The sequence below is a fragment of the Molothrus aeneus genome, chromosome 1, assembly GCF_037042795.1.
Source record: "Molothrus aeneus isolate 106 chromosome 1, BPBGC_Maene_1.0, whole genome shotgun sequence".
In the NCBI taxonomy this organism is placed as follows: Eukaryota; Metazoa; Chordata; class Aves; order Passeriformes; family Icteridae; genus Molothrus; species Molothrus aeneus.
The window spans coordinates 144,643,283-144,666,290 of NC_089646.1; the positions used below are offsets into that span (position 1 = coordinate 144,643,283).

Below are 23,008 nucleotides of genomic sequence, written 5' to 3' on the forward strand. Positions count from 1 at the left end.
ATGCTTTTTGGTGTTGACATTACAGGATAGTAGGTGAAGTAAGGTAAGTGATCTTTTCAGTGTGACTCTGGGAACTGTGTCATGCCTGTGAAGGAATTATCCATTATTTTAGAAAAGCTTGGTAACAGGATACACTAAACTACTGAACTCTTTGAATGGTACAGTGCAGGCAATGTGACCTGTGGGATGTAACATTTCGTAGGTGAACTTTACACAAGTTGAATTTACAATTTAATGTAGATATTTTCCCAAGGAGCCAATTTAAAATAGCACCAGGATGAGTTTACCTTGGATTGAGAACTGTAATCTAATGTAGGCAGAAACTATTACCTGGAGAATCTTCATGTTGTCACTAATATAACTGACTTGCTCTGAGTTCAGACAGAAACTGTAGCTACATGGGCAGAGTTAATACTGCTGCATTCCTCTTATGTGAATCTGCTCTGAGAAGCAGGAAAATAATACAGTAAGAGGGACCACACACAATAGAAGTTTGCTTTTTGATTTGAAAAGTATGTTATAAAAATATATATAATCATATACATATATATGTATATATATAGACACAGTCCTATGCCATTTTTTCCAACGTGGCCTTGACTGTGTTTCATGGTGCACTCAAAGGAAAGAGGTCACAGAAGTGCATGAACTCATTAATCTCTACCCATTTTAGTTCATATCATCATCCAACAGCAAAAACAGGGAAGGAAAATCTATTCTGATGTTCTCTCCATTCAGAGTCAGTGGCTGAAATGGACATATGGAGGTGACAATATGATCAAGTCTCAGTGAGAAACCTATATTCAATCTTAGAACTGTCTGAAAAGTGCTGGTTGAACTTGTGAATATGTTACAATATCCCTTTCCACCACCACACAGAAATGACGTTAAGGCTTAGTTTTTGGGTTTGTGAATACATCCTGTCTTCTGTGAATCAGAGCTTATTGCATCATAGGAAGAGCCTTGTAGATCATAGGAGAAATAATCTATTATAATATGACCATATATTCTGTCATAATAGTTACTCTTTCAGATGGCTTTTAGTGGGAAATGACCCAACAAATGAAACGGCTCAGGACTCCTTGATTCACCAAACAAATATACCAGCACAAGGGTTTGTTTGAATTTCCAGTGTTATATATAATGTGCCATTTCCATCATTACAGTGTGAAAGTGAGTCCTTGAGGAGCTGAGTCTCACACAATCTCCCTTCCCCTCTACTCCCAGTCACAGAGGTTTTAGGAATAAGGACATTTGAGAAGGTGGTGCTATTCCTGACAGCCACTTGCTTGGGTGATAATTGTTAAAATGAATTATCATGAAATGATAACTGTTAAAATGAATTATCATCTCGTGACTAAAAGTTCCACTGGAATCCCGTTTCCATCAACAGTCAGTACAGACAGGCATTGGTACCATAAAATTAAACAAAATGAGAGTTATTGCTGCACGTGAAAAGATGTGAAAACCAGCTGAACAAAAGAACTCCCTGTGAAAATCTTGTCCTTTTTATTTTAATTCGCATTTCCAGCTGCAGATAAACAGAATTTTACAGGTCTTTGGGTTTTGTGGCACAGATGGAATACGGCTTTTTTCACCTGCCTAAATGTGGTGGAGCAAAACTGCCTTACTTTGGAGTAAATATCAGATTCCATGCCATCTTCCTGTGGTTAAAAGTCACCCATCAATTGTTCTCAACAGTTAAGGGAGCAAAGAACAAGAAGACAGATTGGAATAACAATAATAGTGCTTCTTTTATGGGATTTTTAACAAAGCATGGTGTTGCAAAAAAAAAAATTACAGGGAAAAATAAGGATCTTGAATTATTTTGTTGAGTTCTAACCAGTTCCTTTCATCTGCAAAAAGAGTAGTGGAGCTGCAAGATTCAAGCTTAAAATCAAATTGTAGACTCTCAATTAACAATATATTAACAATTTAGCTGTATGGATTCAAGCTGTATGAAAACACTCAAAAGTCCCTTGTGAGACAGTCTGTCCATGTAGATTTATTTTACATGTTGTGTAATGAATGGACCTGACATTCTTGTTCTATTCCCTTTGGCCATGGAGACATCAAGGACAATAGAAGGAGTATTCAGCCATGGTATCCTGAGATCGCAGGGGTTTTTTGGGTGCTGCCTCACCAGAAGGGTTGTACTGGTGACTACAACATTGCCCATATCAATGGATAGAAATGTTTGTCTGTATAACTTCAATGCAGTTCTCCAATCTGAATGATGGTTTTTCATATCTTGGGTCATCTCCCTATTATTTTAGACTTAAAAATATTTATTTTATGCAATCTTCTGATGAAGATAAAAAATTTTCTAATCATCAAAATGTCATTTCTGTCATGTTTTAAATATGGTAAAATTCTGTGGGGACCAACGTGATAAAAAACTCACTTTTATATAGAGGGTATTTTTTTAAATCTTAACTGTGAGACATATATCTACTTCTTTAATTTTAATTAATAGAATGTAGATAACTCCAAATTTTCTCAGAAGTGTGGGCAGAAATAATTCTAATATTCCATGGCAGGATTGGTCCTCCCTGTGAACTGTGTGAACACACATTAAGATAAGCTATATAAGACTCTGAACAGAAAAGCCTGGGGGAAGAACCATCCTCATTGCATAGACAGAAAATCAGATACTGGGATTATCAAACAAATTGGGGGTAATCGGAACTGAAGTAGTCTGTGATGGATGACCCAAGTCCTGATGGACTTTGTGTCATGGCTCTGACTGACTGTAGCTGTCATTTAGGATACTAAAAATAGAGCAATATTTCTATTGGATTGCTGCCTTCCAGACCCTGTTCATTGAAGGGCACAGGATGTTACAGACTTCCACATGTGTAAGGAGATGGAGAGAGATTTACTGTCTAAAGAAAAAGAGATAACAATGGGTAGTCTGCTGGTGGTGTTACCAAGGAAATGCAAAAATTTGATGTGTGTATCCAAAAAATGTTGACAGTGTTGGTAGAGTTTTTCATCTCTGTTTTCTCTAATTCATGTTTCACTTTCACTGTGGGGATTCCAGAAGGAAAGTATTGATTACTTTATTCAACATTTAGCCTGTGATAATTGAATCCAGCCTTCTTAGATATCACTGTTGCATAATCATTATTCAGTTACATTTTCCATTAATTAATTTTAGTCAAATTCTTTCTCTATTAAGAGCTCAGTAATGCAGCTGCAGTGTGCATTAAGTGTCTGATGTATGTCATGAGACAGACCCAGATAAAAGGGGTAAAGAGGTCTGGACAAGAGGCAGACAAAGAGATTGGACAGCAAAATATCCAGGGAAAGCGGAGAATGCTCGAGTTAGGCAACACTACTTTAGGGAAGACAACAACAGAAAAGTATTTAAATATGATAAGCATAGCAATTTTTTTTGATACGTTGTATCAGTAAAAACCCATAAATTTCTAAAAGATGGACAAAACCCCTCTTGGAGTACTAGATGTTGACCAATGTCATGGTAACTCATTGGACAAGCTCTACCCACAGGCTGCTGAAATATGATTATTATTAATTGTAATTGCATCAAAATACAATAATCTAACAGCAACATAATTATATTTACATGATGGGAACACATTCCTTCATTAAAATACTTCCAGTGCTTGTGAATTTAAGCAAGAACCTAATTTAGCAGGTAAAATTTGTTCATCTGGAAAATCTCAGTACTTATGAGTTTGTCTATGAGCTAGTTTCCAAGCTAAAGGATAGCCAAAGCTGTCTATTTTGTGTTTATATTGTGGTTTAATTTTGTTAAAGGGGTTATAGGAAGTAATTCAGACTCCTCCTCTTCTCTCTCCTCTTGAAATTGACAACAGTACAAAGTGAGAACTGCCAAGAACTGCGAAGCCTCTCAGTTGCACACACAGCTCTTGTGTTACATCTCTGAAGTAGCACAGGTTAGTAAAATCATTTTAGCAACTTTTCCCACCCATTACATGGATTAAAAAAGTCCTGTCCTTTGCACAGTGATAATGATGAGATTTTTGAACCAACAGAATAATTACTCGTCTAGTGATAACATTCTCAGGTAGGAAGTTGAGAACACTGCCAGAAACAATGAATCAGGGGGAGAAAAAGGCATTACCTGATAGTTTTGATCATGCTGAGCCCCATTTCAACGCAGCAGTGTGCATGGTCCTGGCGAGGTTCTGGGAGGCCCGAGACACAGTAGTAACAATCCCCCAGAATCTTTATTCTGAGACAATGGTGTTCCTACACACAAATATAACAAAGAGAAAGAAAATATTTGCAGATTTTTTCATCATGTTAAGGTGAAAGTAAAAGTGGTTAAAAAATTACTCTTAAAAAACCAACGAACATCCCACCCTCTTTCTGGATGTTTCTTGCTTATCATTAATATAATTATGATTTATATCACTTTTGAAATTAAGTACCTTTACATTTGCAAAAAAAGGCTATAGTGATTTTTATTTTATTCTAATCAGAGACATTCTTGCTGATGGGGAGAAAGGTTTCATCAGAGCTCGGTGGAACATAAGCCAAGGATTCAGAAATGCCAGCTGAGATAATGAATAACCCAATTTAAGCTATGTTCCTCCAGGGCATGTTTTCCTGCCCATTTTTTACACTGGAAATAAATGAAAAATCTCTTTCTTCCCACTGAAATTCCTTCCCACCTAAAGTTTCTGCACTGACACTCAAGTATTCCCGACAGCTATAGGAGCTGATCAAGTATCTGCATGGCAAGGTTCTCAAAGAAGCTGTCCTGCATCAAGCTCATGCTATGGAGGAATGATGTTTCTTTGGCATCCAGCTAGAGACATCCTTTACCCTAGGAGCAAATAGTGAATTTAATTTCTAAAATACATATTAACAGTATCATTAGAAACTGAAGCAGAATATTATTGTGTAACTCGATCAGTATTTTAGAAGATCCTTTTCTAGTGAGCAGAACTATCTGAGTTGCTGCATTTTTGCACTTCCCAGACCAGCATATGATTCCAAGATTACCTGTAATTTGTCCAATGTATTCTGCTGATTGGGCCCTCACAGGAGGCAATCAATGCACAGGAGCAGAGAACATTACAAGTTGTGGCAAGGAAGTGTTTTTATGATTGGGAGTCATTGAAATATTGAATGTAGTATTAATAATCAATCAGTAAAGGCTGCAATAACAGACCTTTAAAAAGAAAAATTTAAGTAAGATATGGGAGCAAATGTGAATGCTGGTTCTCCCAGGAATCAAGTATGGGTTCCCTTCAAAGTTTTGCTTAGGAAGAATGAAGGTTTATAGTCAACCTCAGACAAGCCTTGCACAATCCTGGAGTGACACACAGAATTCACACACTTTTACCCAAAGCTTTTTGAGAAGACAGCTGAAGTCTTAAGCATGCCAGCAAGGGTAAAAGCTGCTCTGGGCAAGTGGCCAAAGTAAGCTGATTCACCCCAAAATCTCCTTAAACCATCAGTAGGAACTGACTGTGTTTGAAGCTTTGGTTAAGTCTCCAGCTAAAACCAGTGCTTGCCTTTGAAGTGCAATGCTTTGGTATCCAAGTTTCACACAAAATTCCAGACTGAACTCAAGCTTCTAAAATGTCAAAATTCATCTGTAACTCTCCTCTCTCCTCAACCCCTTATTTTCAGCCCCTCTGCAGACCCACAGAAGAACACTAGGAATTTTTCATAATGCTTCAAATGAAATTGTACATCCCAAAGCCCTCCAAAAAACCTTTTTTTTTTAACTGTTCCTCCTCAATGGAAAGAACTAGAGTTCTGATGTTACCACATTTTCCATCTATTTTTTTAACTGTAGAGTGAAACTATGAAACATAAAAGTTAATTAACAAGTAGGTAGGACTCAATGGCATAAATCAGTGCATGTCAAACATTAAGTGGGTTTCCTTAAGCTTCTCTCTGTGTTCCTCGTTTAGACAAAATGCAAAGAGATGAAGATATAAACCAAAGATTCTAGAGTTCTTGGGCTTTTCTAAAGGTCCCATTCAATTGATTCTTACTATAAGAGATGTTTGCTTTCACATCTAGAAAGTAAAAGAATTCTGTATAATGACATATTGGCTTGACCAAGGTGGAATAAATCAAAAGGCAGTACTTGATTCGAGCCACTACAAATACTTTACAAATAATAACCTTATAGTAGGATAGAGGGGGAAAAAAAGGAAAAGTAGTCAATGTTTAGGAAAGAAAGACTGGAATAAAAGAAAGAAGAAAGATATATCTCTAGTATTATTATATTTTAATTTTTTAATTACATTTTTGATTTCAACATTTATTATACCTATGTGATGACATGGGTAATCCCTATTAAGTGAGAATATTAAGTGAGAATTTATTTTAGCACAGTTAATGACCTCAGTCTTCAATAGGCTAAGACTGTTGTTTGATTCTTAATACCTCACTTAAACTGGCTACAGTGCTGATTCCAGTAAATTCAGATGAGACTTATATCACCTTCCTGCATGTCTGAAATACAGAATAAAGCAGACAACTTCAGAGGCATGTGCTTTTTGTAAGAATAAGAATCTTAATGCATGTCAATATCTGCTAACGAGGGTCTGATATATGCAAATGTGAGTGCATGTGTGTGACACAGGAAATCCATTCAAGTCCTTATGAATGCTTTCTATCCCTTGTCATGTGATGTCACCTGACTCATTTGCCAAAGCTCAGGAAGTCATCCATGGAGTGCAATATCCAAGCGGAGATGACTGTGTCAGGTGTCCCTACGCCAGGGAGCAGTGGAGCCCAAGGAGAGCCAGGCAAGGCAGTCAGGGAAGCCTGGGGAAAAATTCAGCTCACAGCTAAAGCTGTTGGCTGGGCTTCAGTTCAGCTGTCTGTACCTAAACTCACCATGTGTCTGTAAAACCCTGGGTATGTGAAACACCCACACAGGACTAACAAATATGACATAAGATTTATGTCCTGTTGAACATTGTAGGGGTCAGGCAAGGTGTCTCTACTGGCACAAGAAACCACAGGGAGCTTTTAAATGACTCCTTGTCTTCCTATTTTTTTTTCCTGTTAATCATATTATTATGACTGCTAAATGTGATCTGTGTTACAGCCTGACTACATTGCTTTTTCATTTTTTATTCTTCCCTACTTATTCCCATCATACTCATTTCAAAAGTAAACTATGGGCTTTTTATCACTGGAAATATTTCATCTAGAGGAAGATAATTCAACGACTCTCAAGAAGGACAGGAGGCTAATGGTATCTGCCTTTGGCAGAGGCAAACTGCCTGCTCTCCTGAGATTCCCTCAAATGGCTCGGTAGCTTAATCACATCCACAGTTTAGACTCAAAGCTTTGTCAAAATGGTTGTACAAGAGCATTAAGGTTAGACTCATGGATAATGCAGGCAGCCATGCTCCAGTTTTATATCAGAGACTGAGTTTTGTCAGGGCCTGCCCTCTTTTCTCTGGTATAAAAGGATATAAGTATCAACCAAGATTTTAGTATCAATCATTAGATATTAGTATCAATCATGATATTAGTATCAATCAATCAATCAATCAATCAAGAGGAAAGACCTCAAGCCCACTTCCTAAAATCATTTCACTGCAATGGTATCTAAGAATGGCAAGTTGATATTAAATGAAAATGAATGAAAAGTCTAAATATGTATGAAGAAACTGTAAAATGAGTAAATTATTTAAATAAGAGAAAATTGTCATGCAAGAACTTTGGTACAGGAAATATTTTTCACAACAGTGCTAAATTCTTACACCATTCTGAGGCCATTATCATCTCCTCTTTAATTTATTCTATCCATCTTCCCTTTTTCATATGCAATTCTAGAAGTTGTCCTTAGGCATGTAAATGACAGCTGATATTAAACAGACATTCACATCAGTATCTATCAGTCTCACACCCCTTTCAATACTCATTCATTAATAGCATTTATTGAGGGGATCAATTAAAATCTCAGCATGTCACAATTAGGGGCTCTTTTCTCCCCTTATTTGCAGCATTTCATTTGCTGCAAGTGGAAGATTAAGGGGCCTGATTCTGCCAAGATCAATTTAAATCAGAATTTTTGCCTGGGGAAATTGAACAGACTCAAACACCCAACTATTTTTAATAATAATTCTAGATTAATTCAGTGGCAATTGACAAGAAACCTCTTTTCAATTCACCTAAATCCAGATAAAAAGAAAATATGCAGATATTTCATAAATAATTGCCTTGTATGTGGTGAATGATTTATGTTTGAGCTTATTAAATATACCCCTAGTGACTGGAAAGGAAGCAAAGCAAATTGGCATAAGGTGGGGCTGCAGAAATGAGTTGCTCAAATAACAAGTTACTGAAAGACACAGTCAGAGACTTCATTAATATTTCTTGTTTCCTTGGGCTGAATTTCTGACAAGGGAAAAAAAGTGATTTTGTTTTATAAGCTATGCCACTTTTTCAATTCTGCCAGTGCTGAATAAATCATTTCACCTAGTTTTGAAGGGAACCCCATAGGATAGCGAACAGACCATAGAAAATGCAAAATATTTTGCAATTTTCATAATTTCAAGCTCAAAGTTTAGAACATTGAGGATGAAAAATTACTGCAACTGAACTGCAGAACAAAGAGAAGTCATACACATAAGTCTTCTTTTAAAAGGCAGCCAGAGTGGGAGGAGGAAGGGACTTGGCCTTTGAGCACAATAGCTCAGTTCCTGAAACATGTGCCAAAGGTAGAGGAAACCTGGACAAACCTCACTTCTCAGCATGAATGGGGGCTAGGCCAAAGCTCTTAATCAGCAGTCTGTTTTAGGGTGGGTTGGTGAGAGAGCTCCATCCAAATTCCTTCTATTGCAGCTCTGTCACGTTGGAAAACAGAACTGGGACCTTGGGAGAGCCAGATGGACAGGGGTTCTCAAGCCTGGCCGTGCAGGCAAAAAAAGGACTAGATATGGTACACAGTTACAAAGATTGTTTCTAATTTTTATACACATAAAGGGAAAAATATGGCAGTCTTTCATTTGCCTGAATACATGACACTATATTAAACAGTTTCTACATATTTTAACATACTGTATAAAGAATGGTTTGGGTTTTTTTTAGAATAACCTATAATGGGGCAGTTAGGATTTCTCTGTGCTGCCAAAAAAAAATAGGTTTGAGGTCTCTCATGCTGCAGAAGGAATTGAGGCATGATGGTGAATGAGTTTTGTAATTTATTATATCAACAGCTTTGTTCCTTGACATGTTGTAGAAGAAAACTCTTATGACTGTTGTGTCTGGTGAGCAATTTGCCTTGGCAGCTTGTGTTAATTAGAAGACTATGCTTTAAGTGATTTCAGGGACAGAAATCCCCATGAAAAAGATTCAAGGTGTTTCTTTCCAGCTAAAACAGCAACAATTCTGAATGGAAATTCTGCCCCTTAGGAGTTTCTAGAACTGAATTGCTTCAGGTACGTGGGACACTGGTCAGCAACATTAGAACATGAGCCAGGTTTGCCCAGGTGGCCAAGAAAGGGGCTGTAGCCAGGTGAGGGTCAATCTTTTCTCCCAAGTAATAAGAGACAGGAAAAGAAGAAATGGCCTCCAGTTGCACCAGAGGAGTTTTAGATTGGATATTAGGTAAAATTTCTTCATCTAAAGGGTTGCCAAGCATTGGAACAGGCTGCTTGGGAAAGAGGTTGAGTTGTCAGTCCTGAAGATATTTAAAAGTTATGTGGATGTGCTGCTTAGGGACATGGTTTAGTAGTGGCCCTAGAAGTGTTAGGTACATGGCTAATCTTGGAGGTCTTTTCCAGCCTTAATTATTCTATTATTCTCTTAAGAATGAGTTGGAGAATTCCCAAAAATATACTTGTGAAGCCTAATTTAATTCAAATCCCAAATTAGTCAAAAAGTGGGGCTTCTTTTTGGGGGAGGTTGAATTTGAGTAATTCTTAGTTTATAAATAACTGGAAAATTTGAAACAAGTTTTATTTAATCTGTCATTTCCATCTGATTTTTTTCATAAAAAACTGTATACTATCACTTCTAAAAGTGTTTTGTGGCCTGGGGTTTATATGACTCTTTAGTTCTTTTGATGGGCTCTTTACCATCTGAAAAACTGTAAATGTAGGGAGAATATGGTAAACAAGGTTGTTTATTCATTAGTATGAGCCAATTAATTATTGACACTGCTTGGGAGGAAAAACACCTCAGAATTAAGCACTGCAAAAAGAGGATTCACTCCATCCTTTTACTATAAATTCATACAATGTCTTTATAATGAGCTAAATATTATATATTCATATTCATAATCCAGAAACTCTGCTTCTTGCTGCAGCACCTCAAACATATACACATGAAAAAATTCACACCTGGCATATATGTTCATACAAGGTTTTTTAGGAAGTCTCTGGAATCCTGTGGGTTACATGCTTGAAGATAATTTCACCATGGAACAAAGCACTGCCAGCTCAGAGCTGAAAGGTGGCCTGGGACTGTAAAGAACTGCAGAGGAAATGTCTTTATCAAGAAACAGAAAAGCACCCAAAACTCCCCAGTCTTCCCTTCCTGATACCAACAGGTGCAGGTGTTTTACTGGGGTTATGGGTGGTGTGTTCTTGTGGAGCCTGGTAGTCAGGTTGGTTTCCACCTCTGGAAACAGCAGTCACAAGATTGGTAGTACACTGTTGAAGGAATTTTTGACAGCTTGTCTGCAGCACCACAGGAGACAATTTAATCAAGGTTACAGGAGAAGATTGCCTCCTTAGAAACAAAATAAACAAAACTCCCATCAGTCCCTTAATAAGCTCCTTTTCCTCTTTGTTGTATCTGAAACTGAATCTACAAAGAGTGTAGATGAATTTAGAAAGATGATAATTTAAATCATGGTATTGGCTGACATCTAGCACTGCAGAGAAGGCAGAGGAAAAACAAACATCAAAAATAAAAGTTATCAAAAATAACTTTTACTTCACCAAGGCAGGACTTTTTTTAGGCTTAAGTATCTTCTTGAATGTCATCTTATTTCCCTTCTCAAAATTTCTGCCTAAGGAAAATATTAATATTAATTGAGTTTCCATTTAGGCCTTTCAGTAGATGAAGTATAAATAAGGGAATGCTTTCTCCAGTTCTGTTTTACGTCAACTTATTTTTCTTCTTTGTAAATGTTACTTTTCTCTTTAATAACTATAAATTTTTTACAAATATCACAGAGTGATTAGAAATGGGAAGTAGCTGTACATAACATATCATTACATTTTTTTCCTAGAAGAAATATTGAACTGAATTCTAATTTTTGTTTGGAGTGTTCTGTGGTAATGATACAGATATTATGGATTTTTTTTGTTATTAATTATAGGCATCAATGTATAATAATTACATCAATAAAACTTGATGTAACTTAGGGAAGATTAAAAAAAACAGAGACTTTTCTTTAGCTCTGTATTGCTTAATAAAGCTTAATAAGAGAAAAAAGAAGCTTAGCTAAATTACATTTTTCAGTATGCTGTGAAATGTCTTCTTTAATATTATATGATTTATATAAGATGTTCAAGCAGATCCAACAAACCTTTATATGAGATTATAATTTAATACTTTTATTTAGAAATAAATAAGGATTTATACATTTTTTTTCCTTAAAATCTAAAAAACTGCCTCAAGCTTTCTGCAACTTATGTCTTTGCTTTGATGGTAATTCTTAGCAAACTCTAAGAGTCTGAGTAACATTTTAAACGGTTATGATAACTCTAGTTAATCTGATTAAGAACCAGTTAAGTGATAGATCTGAAATCTAGATGTGATTGTGTAATCCTCCTTAGTGGAAGATCCTTCTAGGGAAGCCTTGAAAGAACCACTTCCCAAAAGTCCTGTGGAGGATTTACAGGCAAGTAGAAAACTATTACTAATAACATTTACAAAAGGAATAAGACCAGTAAAATAAACAATTACCATGCAGACATGGTGGTCACAATGTGACAGCAAGACCAAAAAACACAAAAATAATATTTTTCAGTATGATAGTGTTATCACTGTATGTTCAGAAACATGGCATTTGGAAAGTGATTGAGGAAAGAGAGATTAGAAGGAATTGTGATGATCTGCCTTCACACTTATGGAGGTTAGTCCAGGAACACTGTTTTCAGTGCTTTAAAAGGGATTCTCAAAAACAGGAGGTGTTCCAGAAAAGTAGCCCCTAAAACTATTTGAAGGAATAAATCTCACAGAGTAAAAACCTTGCCGTGAGTTTGGTCTGTTTCTTTTATCAAAAGGAAACCCAAGAAGCCCCTTGATCAAAGCATCCAGATGCATTCCCAGAGGAAGTCAGGGGCTACAAGATGGTCCTTTTGTCTGAGAATGATTTGCCATAGCAAGAATCAATGGATGCAATTCAAAGTCAGTAAAAAATCAAAGGAGAAAAAACCTATACAGAATAAAACAGTGAGAGTGTTAAGGCACTGGAATATACTACCAAGATGGACCAGTATTAAAGCAAGATCATCTCGCGGTGCATCCAGATGAAGACCAGGAATTTTTCCAAAAGATACACCTTTTTTACCAGATGTGAAAGCTTTATGCAATATCAGATGTGTAGGTTGATAGATCTATGTAATTCACAAGTCCTTAAAATTCAGGGACACTCAGTGTCCATTTCCAAAATTTTCCAGAGGAAAAGGTGAAGTTCAATATACGATTGAAACCCTTTTATTTTATGCAGCTTGTCCCCTCCATAAGAGTCCAGTGTGGAGTCTTGGTTTCCTGCAAAGTGCAGAGGGAGAATTTGTCTCCCTGAATTTGACAGAAACACCAAACCCTTTCTAAGGAAGCAAGAGAGGTTCCTCTGTATTAGACATCTCTATTGTCAGGGCATCACACAGGTATCATGACATCCAGGTCACAGAACTCACAAATAAGGAACATAATCAAAATGACTTTCTTTTTACTAAATTTTAATTTTTCATGATCATATAACTTTAATCTTTGCAAGCAAAATCTGTTCAATTTCTGCAGTGGTTCTTCCCTGTGCCTTCTACCTTTCAGAGGATTGTTCTACACCAGTGGCTTAGTCTAATGGTGTGTTAAAAAGAGAAGTAAATTCCCAGACTAGGAAAGGAAATGCATCAAGGAGCCTAGAGTCTTGAATTTAGTGACTGGGACGTTCACTTGAGAGGTGATCATCCTGATAATGATGTTTTGCAGACACAGATGTTCTTTCATCCCAAATCAGAGATTTCTGGATAAGAAATTCTTGGCTATGTAAAACAGACTGATATATTTATTACCATTTCTTTAAAATAAACTCACCTACACTTATGGGATACCTATTATTGTGTGGCATATTCAGTGTTCTCCATTAAGATTTATGAATTTAGAACTGCAACAGAAAGTTTTCTAGAAGGTTTAAGTGGAGATGTGTGACAAGCCACAGAGAGGGGAAAATGTCTAGGCATTAAAAGAAGCAAAATTTTCAGTTTCCATAAAACAAAAACGAAAAAAACAAAAACAAAACAAGCAGGAAGTTGACTTCAGGGTTAAGTGGCAAGTGGAGGAGGATTCACTGGATTAGACTTTTAAATGTAAATGCCTTCTTTGTTCCTAACTCCTTTACTGAATATAGTCATTCTATACAAAATCACTATTGGTTAAATATAGCTTATAGAATGGTTACAAAATATGGTTAATGATCATGAATGCTAGCCAAAATTGAAATGTGAAGCAAGGAAATAAAGAATTTTTTATACATAGTCTTCCTAAAATATTTCTGTGACATACATACATTCTATTTGGTGTAAAATATGTTTCTTCAATTAAAAAAGCTATTTTTGTCAAGCCATACAAAAGCAGACATTACTCCTCTAAGCTTTCTAAAAGACAAGACTGAGGTAATTCTTTCACCTGGCTTTACAGTGTAGACCAAAGCTGACAAGGGGTTTTTGTTTTCAAAGCAGATGTTTTGGGTTGCATTTGCTAATTTGCCACTGCCCAGGCAATAGGTTATGGCATCACTCTGTACAAGAGAAAACACACTGATATTTGAGGTAAAAATAGCTGAATCAAAAGAAATTTCAATAAGAAGACTTGCTTTTCTTGACCTTAATGTGTAAGATGAGAGAAAACCACAAGGATCTTACTCTGATACCATGCAATATGTGTACAAATACCCCATCACCCTAATTTAGAAATGTATAAAAGCCAGTGAGGGATGCAAATCTCTACATCAGGCAAGCCATTTTAGGTTTCCTTTACAGTAAATAGATAGCATGGTCTATGATATTCAGTGCAATTAGCATTTTCCCATAGTATGTACATACATTTGGCTGGATAAATTATAAGATAAACTCTATAAAATGTACTTCATTGCCTCGATTTAGAAGAATTATTAGTCAGCTCAGATATTGACACTAAAGATATCCATATTAAATTACATTTTGACCAAAGAAAAATGAAAAAAATAAAATACACAAGCTAGCAAAACTGAGCATGTTCTGCTTGTATTTTTGTGCTTCACTTTTTTTCTGATTAGTGCTAATTAAGGAGAAATTCATTTTCTTGATGCAATAATTTCCTCTGCTGTGTTTAATTAATTTCATTGTTGAGTTAGATAGAATCCATCCTAAAGACTGTAAACCCTGCTATTAACTAACCACTGCAATGACTGTGAGAACTGATTAGATGACCTTAAATGAATGCGTCTTTTAACCTTCCTCACTTTGCAAAAGAAAAGACAAATAAAGCTAGGGTCTTAAAAATTAAACTTCCAGCAAAAATCCAAAATATGAAGCTTCCTTAGAAACTGTGGTAGCTGATCTCCCTTCATACCATTCTCTATCCAGCACTACAGAAACCTAATTTTCTGGTGACAACCTCTGCTTTCACTTGCTATCAGAAATCATCATTTTTCATATAATTTTGTCAGTATCTTCCAATCTCAATTGCTGTATAAAATCCCTTTTGGGAGAATCTGGATATATATTATTCAAATTGATCAGAGGGTATTTCCCAAAACTCCCAAACATGAAATTGATTTTGTCTTTTTGAAAATCAATTGTTTAACTCACATGTGCTAGTCGATCAAATCTGGCAAAGAGTTCATTCAGCATTCGGACCAGCTCCTGGGCTGACAGAGTTGTGGAAAGGTTGGTGAAGCCTTTAACATCTGCAAAAAGAATGCTAAAAAAAGAAAACATATTAATATTTCACTCTATTTCCTTTAATTATTGAATGTTTTAAGTTACTTTCTAGCATTTTACTAGCAGAAGGATAATTTTATTACCCTTGAAGTAACATTACCTCTGTTCTATAATTTTGTACATACTGGAGTACTGAATATAAATATTGAAGGAACTAAAAAAAATACTACTAAGAGTGAGAAAATGTTTTGCCAAAAATAGGAGTCATGCTAGTCTAGATTTTCAAACCATACAAGTCTTAAATTCTAAGAGTACAGACAAATCTGTGATAGTCTTGATATACACCAGGCTAAGGCCAGTTTTATTTAGTGTCATTTTAGGCATGTGACAGAAGTACCTGAGTTAGAACTATAGTGTTCTCTTTATAAGGTATGAATCTTTAATTGGATAATTTTTTTTCATTCTACTGACTTTACAGGGAGCCCAGAGTGATTGTACTTTGAATTTAGGTGTATCAACTTGTGTGCCTGAAATTGTGGTAGGATATCCATTAACAAACTACTTGCAAACAGACTTCTAACCTGTGTTTGAACATCCAGTTATTTTTCTTGCCTCTTGGCTGCTCACTGTGCCTAGAATGCCGACATGTGAATATAGAGAAACATAAACAGACACAAAGTCTGTGGTGTGCAAGATACCACCCAGAACAAAGCATGTAATAGCTCAGTAATTATTAGCTAAAGGAAGCATTGGCTACCTTATAAAGTAGTAATGCACAAAAAGACACACATCATTCTGGCACAAACCTGGTTAGCCCTTTAAAGTCAACCAATAACTGGTGTTACAATCTGAGTAGCAGAAGATTTTGTTTCACTTTAGCTGATGACTTGTGGTGAACAAGATCACAATTTGGAATTTTGAGTCTGAGAATTACTGATGTAACCAATAAGAAATACAGTAATAATCAGGTTGACTGATAACACATCTTCAAATGTATGGACTGGTGAAGGTTTGGGTGAGGTTTAAACAAGATACTTACAAACTTGGTAAGACTTTTACCAGTGAGAAGTAATAAAATTAAAAGGTAAAGTACCAAGCTACTCAAAGAGTAATGAATAGTAATAATAGACTAAATTTATAAAAATAAGATATTCAAACTACTAGTTTCTACACTTTTAATTTTCAAACCAACAAAAATTTCTACCTGGATACTTTTAAGGATTCATATACCATTGGTTTAGGTAGTATTCAGTACTGAACATTTAGGAAACAAAATAAGGTGTATGAAACCTTCTTTTCAAAAGATCTAGTTTCTGGCAGTATGTATAGAAGCCAACCAGTATCTCTGTTTTAAAGCATGCAAAATTTCGATTTCAAATCTCTTTCAGGCATATAATATGTTTAGACTTCTCACCCTGTCTACAACCCTTTTCCATTAAAGCAAAAGGGCCATTCCTCCATATTTTTATTCTTCTACAGCAACACTTACTCTGAGTATGAAAAAGGTTAATGGAAGACATTTTAATTTAGTGCAACTCAAACCTTTATGAGGGTCCTTGATACTTTCAATCAGATTTAATAAAATAACATATCCAAGCTACTGCATGGGCACAGAAGCATCAGATAATCAATTTATTCTTCTGTAGAAGTGCAAATTATATTTTATTGAACTTCTCCTGACAAAGTTATATTTTGGTTTCATTGAAAGGCAAAGTACATGCTTCCCATGCAAAATATCTGCCACCATATCCATGCTTATTTTTCACTTCCTTCAATGATTTCAAAGATGGTCCCTCAATGATTTACCCTTGTGTTTTGGGAAAGGCTTGTGGAAAATGCTATTGGCTTAATAAAATATTCTGATTTTCTGGAAATACAATAAAACCAAGATTATGTAATGTCATGGAGTGGAAGTTGATCATTCTGGTGTAAATGTACAATTAGGACTAATTACCTTGAGTAGCAGCTCATAGGATAATTATTACCCTTCTGATAATATTTCAGGAAAGAAAAAAATTAGAGAAGAATAAAGATTAAGAAAATAATAATAAAACTGATTAAATGAAAATGGCTATAAAACAGAGGAACCATATAACTGATTACCATCTTTGAAAACATCTTACAAGTCTCCATCTCATTTTTGTGTGTGGGGTGAGCCAGGTTGTGGCAGAATATGTGTCCACATCTAGGCAGGGTTCCCTTTCCTGTTCAATCCTGACCACTTAAGTGAATTGAGGGTGAAAAAGTGAAAAAAAGTGAAAAAGACACAAATGGTCCAGATTCAGTGTTTAGTTCAAATGGGTCTCGCCATTGCCATGGCATCCAGCCATCCTGATGAGTAGAAGAAGGCATCAAAATGCTTCTCTGCTCAAATACTAAGCAAGGGTACATTAATTTTCTGATTTATGAATGAAAAAAGCAACAGAAGGGAAACTTCCAGACAAGAGTAATTTAGCAACATCTGAGACCTTAAAAATTACAGAAAGGCTACTTCACCCACCTGACATTCTCATAACGATGAATGTAGATCTTATGGAACTGGTGCTGCAAATGTTCATCTTCCACATTGGTCATGTCATTGATCATTTCCAGGACTACAAACCGTGGCAACACAGAGAGCACCAGTCGTTCCTAAACAAAGAGGAAACCAGTCTCAGTCTGAACTGGTATTTCACAATGCCCAGTTTAAGGATCTGGATAACTGCTTATTTAAGATGTGACCCTCCTCTCTAAAAATTCTAGCTCAGGCCATTTGTGATAATTTACTTTATCAGCCTGAGTCCATAGTCCAGGACACCTTTGGTGTAGGTAAGGAAGAATAAAATGAGCTCACATGCAGCTATTCAAACTGGTCCTCTTGACTAAGAGGACTGGAGAACATATTCAACATTTCTAATTAGTTTTGTCTGTGTTTCAAGAACACTCAGGAAGAATAAACATTTGATACATATGTTTATATATATACACATGTTTCTACTAATATACTACTGTATATTAGTAGAGTATCCATGTATATTAGTTTATTATTAGCATGCAAACACAGTGTATCAGTGCATATTAGTGCTCATATACTTCTAGTATTTGTGTATAAGAAGATATATCCATGGAAGTCCTGTTTCCATCCCTGTCATAATATAATTAACCCCAGAATTTTCACAGAATTTCACCAAATATCCTGAGTGGGAAGGGACCACAAGGATCTGAAGTGACTGGCCTATACGGGGATTGAATCTGGACTCATGGTTATTAGCACCATGCTCTAACTAACCACATCTCAGTACAACCAGGCAAGCCCTCAAAAAGTAATCAAGTTTTTTAATGAAAGCCCTAGATCATCCCCTGAGAGATTTTAGACTGGCTTCAGTGGCTCATCAGTTTAACGGCTTTGACAGATTTTTGCAAGTATCCAATCCAAATCTGTTTCTCTGCAAATTAAACCCTCTTTTTATCCTTTCAAATTGGGCATGGATAATTATTGATTGCTGCTTTCTCTATAATAATCTTTCTGTACTAAAATACTGTTATTGTGTCCTCTTTCCATGTGTCTCTTTTTTTTTAGATTAGAAAGCTTTGTCCAGTATTGGAATTTATCACTCCCAATCACTCTGAAGCAAAGCTACAATTTTTCACTTTTCTTTTGCTTTAGAGAATTGCAAATACTGAAATCTTATTGAATTCAAGAAGAGAATTTTACTAGCATATATGTAAGCTATTTATAACCAAATTTCAAACAATATTTTGAGGAATAGGATATATCTAGGGTTAACCAGATACGAACTCCCAATTCAGGCACACATGTAGACTACAGAACACACAGATGAATAAAGTCCTCTCCTCTCCTCTCCTCTCCTCTCCTCTCCTCTCCTCTCCTCTCCTCTCCTCTCCTCTCCTCTCCTCTCCTCTCCTCTCCTCTCCTCTCCTCTCCTCTCCTCTCCTCTCCTCTCCTCTCCTCTCCTCTCCTCTCCTCTCCTCTCCTCTCCTCTCCTCTCCTCTCCTCTCCTCTCCTCTCCTCTCCTCTCCTCTCCTCCCCTCCCCTCCCCTCCCCTCCCCTCCCCTCCCCTCTCCTCCACCTTTTTCTGTCAAAGAAACTGATGTTGAATTTGTTTTGAGGCAACGTGGTATCAGAAGGATATAAAATAATCTCATAGTATGCAGGCTGTATGTTATGTCCCTTCTCAAGGGTGAAATTCTTTTCAGAGAAAACAAGAAAAAACAAAGAGGAATGATGGGTGGAATGAGAGAGACAAGCAAACCAATCATGAAAATAATGATTTCTATGCCAGCAGGATTCAATGTCATGTGGATGAAATGTTGCCATAGATGAAACATCTGAATAAATGAAGGAATCCCTTCCTGGCTTTCATAGGAAGTGATATCACTACTAACTTACAACTTTCTCAGTGTAGATCATGAAGAATTCTCACTCTGAGCAGTCTTAGTCAGCAGTTAGTAAACACTCTTTAGCTCTGATGGGAACACATTGTGGATAAACACCTCCATTTGTCTAGATGGCAGCACCAGCTGAGGTGAACTGTGTGTTTGTTTAAGAGGGGAGAACGCAGGCTGCCACAAACTCCACTGGAGCACTGGAGTGTTTCACCACTGCAGCACTGGAGTGTTACACCCCCGTCCAAGAAGGCACTCCTTCCTGCATAACATGCTGACAGAATATGAGAGAACTGAGAATCTCCTAATATTTAATTTATCCACCTATTCTACAAACTTTTGCTAAATAAAGACCTGCTTTTGTGAGGAAGAGACAAAAAATTATGTGAGTGATGTCTGCTATAGAGCAGGCTGTGAATTATAATGCAGCAAGATCATCCTTTATTTTGGGAAATAGCCAAGCTCAGACTTTCTGTTTTCATACTGGGTGGTTCTAATTTTAGCACATCTGCTTTGTCTTGGCTTTGTTCCACCCTTTCCACCTGGGAATTCTGCTATCCTTCATTCTTCTGATGTGTAAACACTGGATGTGATGCTTGTGATAGCAAGAATGAAACTAATCCCTTAGGAGGTCCTTCATACTCCTGCAAACCCAGGTTTCACAGGAACATCTACACCTCAGGTAGCTTCACTCACAAGTAAATGCAAAGAGCTGCTGATTGTTAGGCTGGGAGCTAGAAATACTTTAAAAATTTTGTTTTCTTAAGCTGCCTATCATAGAAGGCACTTAGATTTTCTTATTCCTTTACTATTAAGATATATAGTTCACTATGACCAAAAAATAAAAAAAACCTTCTGAACATATCAGATCAGTATTTCAGGGAGTTGTATGAATAAAGTGTCCAATGACTTCTTGTGAAGATACATTCAGAATAATACTAAATTTTTTCACTGTTAAAAGAAATATGTTATTTCCTAGCTTACCCATGAAGGATGGCAAAGTGGAAGACCATTTTTTTTTAAGGAGATATGAAAAAAGAAAGCAAACAGAAATACTGGTTTTTATTGAACTGTTTATGAAATCTATGATAAGTGAACATTTAAAAAAAGATCAGTTCCTTTGTACACTTATGGCTTAAATAGAGAATGTATTTTTTTCCCCAAAAGGAAAATATTACATTCATCATTTGCATTCACCTAAGAGAGTATCGAGCAATGCCTCTAGAAAGTTTATCTAAAATAAAACATAGTTGGCTTGACACATGTTCACTAAGCCAAGAAAAATGTGCCTTGGACATTTGATATCTTAACCTTCATGCTACTCATTAAGGTAAGTTAAGTGTTCTTGTCTGCACATAAGATCTGGCAATGACCCATAAAACTGAGGTTAATTACTTTGCCTCTGTAGCAGCCCTCCTCCATTAATAGTGAAGCGTGTGATGAGCCTTTGTTGGAATCACAACTGAAGGTTGATGAACAGCTCATGTCACTGCTCTGCATGGTGGATGTTGTGCTAAGGAAGAGCACTGCAAGAAAAACAGCATTCAAGTGTGTATGTATGTTTCTATGTATACTTTTTGAGGCACTTCAGTTACCATCAATTATCTGGTACTGAAGCATTCAAATGACAGAATTTTTTTTTCTCTGTGGGTGTCAGCTGTCCCTTGCTATGCCCAGCTACTCCTACATCACACCACACTGACAAGATGGTGGGGATGCTGAACCAGGCTTCTTCTCCAAGCTGGGAACTGAGGTGGGCTCTAGTGTGGATCCTTTCCATTCTTTCTTCTCCTACAGCTGATTCTAGTGTCCTCTGGACAAGTCCTTTTTCAGAGGTCTTTCACATCACTTTTCTTCAATCCAAAAGTTAAGAAAGGTTTTCGGTTATTCAAGAATGAGAGTCAGGTCACTCTTTCCTTGATGTAAAGATCCTTGCCACATAACTCCCCTTCAAGCTATTTAAATACTATTGCTCCTATTTCACAGATTTAGATACTGTGGTACAGAAGAACAGCACAAATATGTGGAGGTCATGTACAAAAAAGCAGTAGCTAATCCCGGGGAAAAGAAAAATGTCATTTTTTATTATCTTCTGTACCTTACTATTTACATGATCAAAGATTCCTCACTTTTTTAGTCAGTCTCTCTTGGAAGGTATTTTCAGAGCTGGAGGGTAACACATGAGAAAAATTTCCTTTTCTTACAGAGAAAACCCTAATAAAATGTTATGAAATCTAGGGTGAAGGAAACTCCATCACCCAGATCTTTTGAAAGCTTACTAGTTCAGCATGGGCTAAGTGGAAACAATTCAAAGCAACAGTGGAAGTGGTTTGAAAAGGAGCTGAGATATATTTGTTCAAGAGAAAAGACATAGAAGAAAGAAAATAGCAACAAAGGAATACTAGAAAAGAGCTGGTGAACTATTCTTCTAATAACAATTCGTGACATGACTCAACCCCAGTGTTTAAGATGGAGCAGTCAGAGTTTAAAGTAAATAAATTTAAAAAGTACCTTTAACATGAAGAATAACTACGGTAAAGAAAAAAAAAAAACAGTAGAAAACACTAAATGTAACAAATTGATGGTAGAATTCAGGTCTGCATTCGAACACCTGAGTTTTGTGATTCCAAGGTAGTTACGCCCAAACTTTCATTTCATCCAAGGAATCTGGGGAGATAATCAACTGAGTAAATTACTCCTTTGGTGTTACTATGGGTCCCTTTGGGTTCTGTTGCCTGTTTTGACTAGAACTCAGTCCATGGTAGTAGGAGCTCACAGATGTAAAGAGTGTGTAGTCACTTAGTTTAGGAGGTGACAAATGTGGAGCTGACTCCTACCCAATCTACTCCTTCAGGAAAAGTTAGCAGCAGTGAAACAAATCCTGCAATGATAAGTAAATTAACTTCATGAGTCACCTACATCTACTTAAAATCCCAAGGCTACAATTTAACATTTATACTGCCTCTAAGGCCCATTTATTGTTTTATGCATCTGCAATAGTCATTCTTTGTTTCACAGCTTTGCTGTGGTCTGCATGCACCCTTGGGTCACTTGTACTGAAATCAGGGGGTACCAGTGCTTACAACTGCACAAACATAGGTAGGCACGTTTATGGAGAAGTGGGGCATATCCCTGATGAATAAATAATGACCTTTGCAGCAATTTTTGAGAAGAGTCAATTAACCAGTGCACAAGACCTCAGTCTTGTGAATAAAAACCAGAGACCTTTCCACTTGGGCTGATCAAAGAGACCAAAACTCCAACAAGAACAAAACATCTTCAAGCAATTTGGGATCTGGAGGAGATTGCTAAGAGGAAGGTCAAACTCCCTGAGGTTTCTCTGCAGGTCATGTGAGGGAATCACCCTTGCAGGGTCTGCTGTCTGCAAAGGCTCCATGCACCAGCTCCATTTAGATGGCATAGTCTTTTCTTTGTTCCACATAATTTTTACCGGGGACGGCTTTGCCAAGGCACAAAAGCCCCTCTTGACTGATGGGTGAATTCAGGTTTTGCTCTTCTTCCTCTGCATGTACCATCAAAAGGGGGAACCT

At 36.7% G+C, this 23,008-nt stretch overlaps 1 protein-coding gene across 2 annotated transcripts in view; it reads right to left on the minus strand.

Moving 5' to 3' along the window:
• ADCY8 (adenylate cyclase 8) overlaps positions 1-23,008 on the minus strand; it is a 116,378-nt gene that overhangs the window by 50,553 nt on the left and 42,817 nt on the right. For both annotated transcript variants that reach the window (XM_066566501.1, XM_066566493.1), the window contains exons 3-5: positions 17,572-17,702; positions 15,000-15,111; positions 4,112-4,239 (exon numbers count right to left, since the gene is read on the minus strand). In XM_066566501.1, coding sequence (XP_066422598.1) covers positions 4,112-4,239; positions 15,000-15,111; positions 17,572-17,702 — 371 coding nt within the window. The remainder of the gene's footprint in view (positions 1-4,111; positions 4,240-14,999; positions 15,112-17,571; positions 17,703-23,008) is intronic.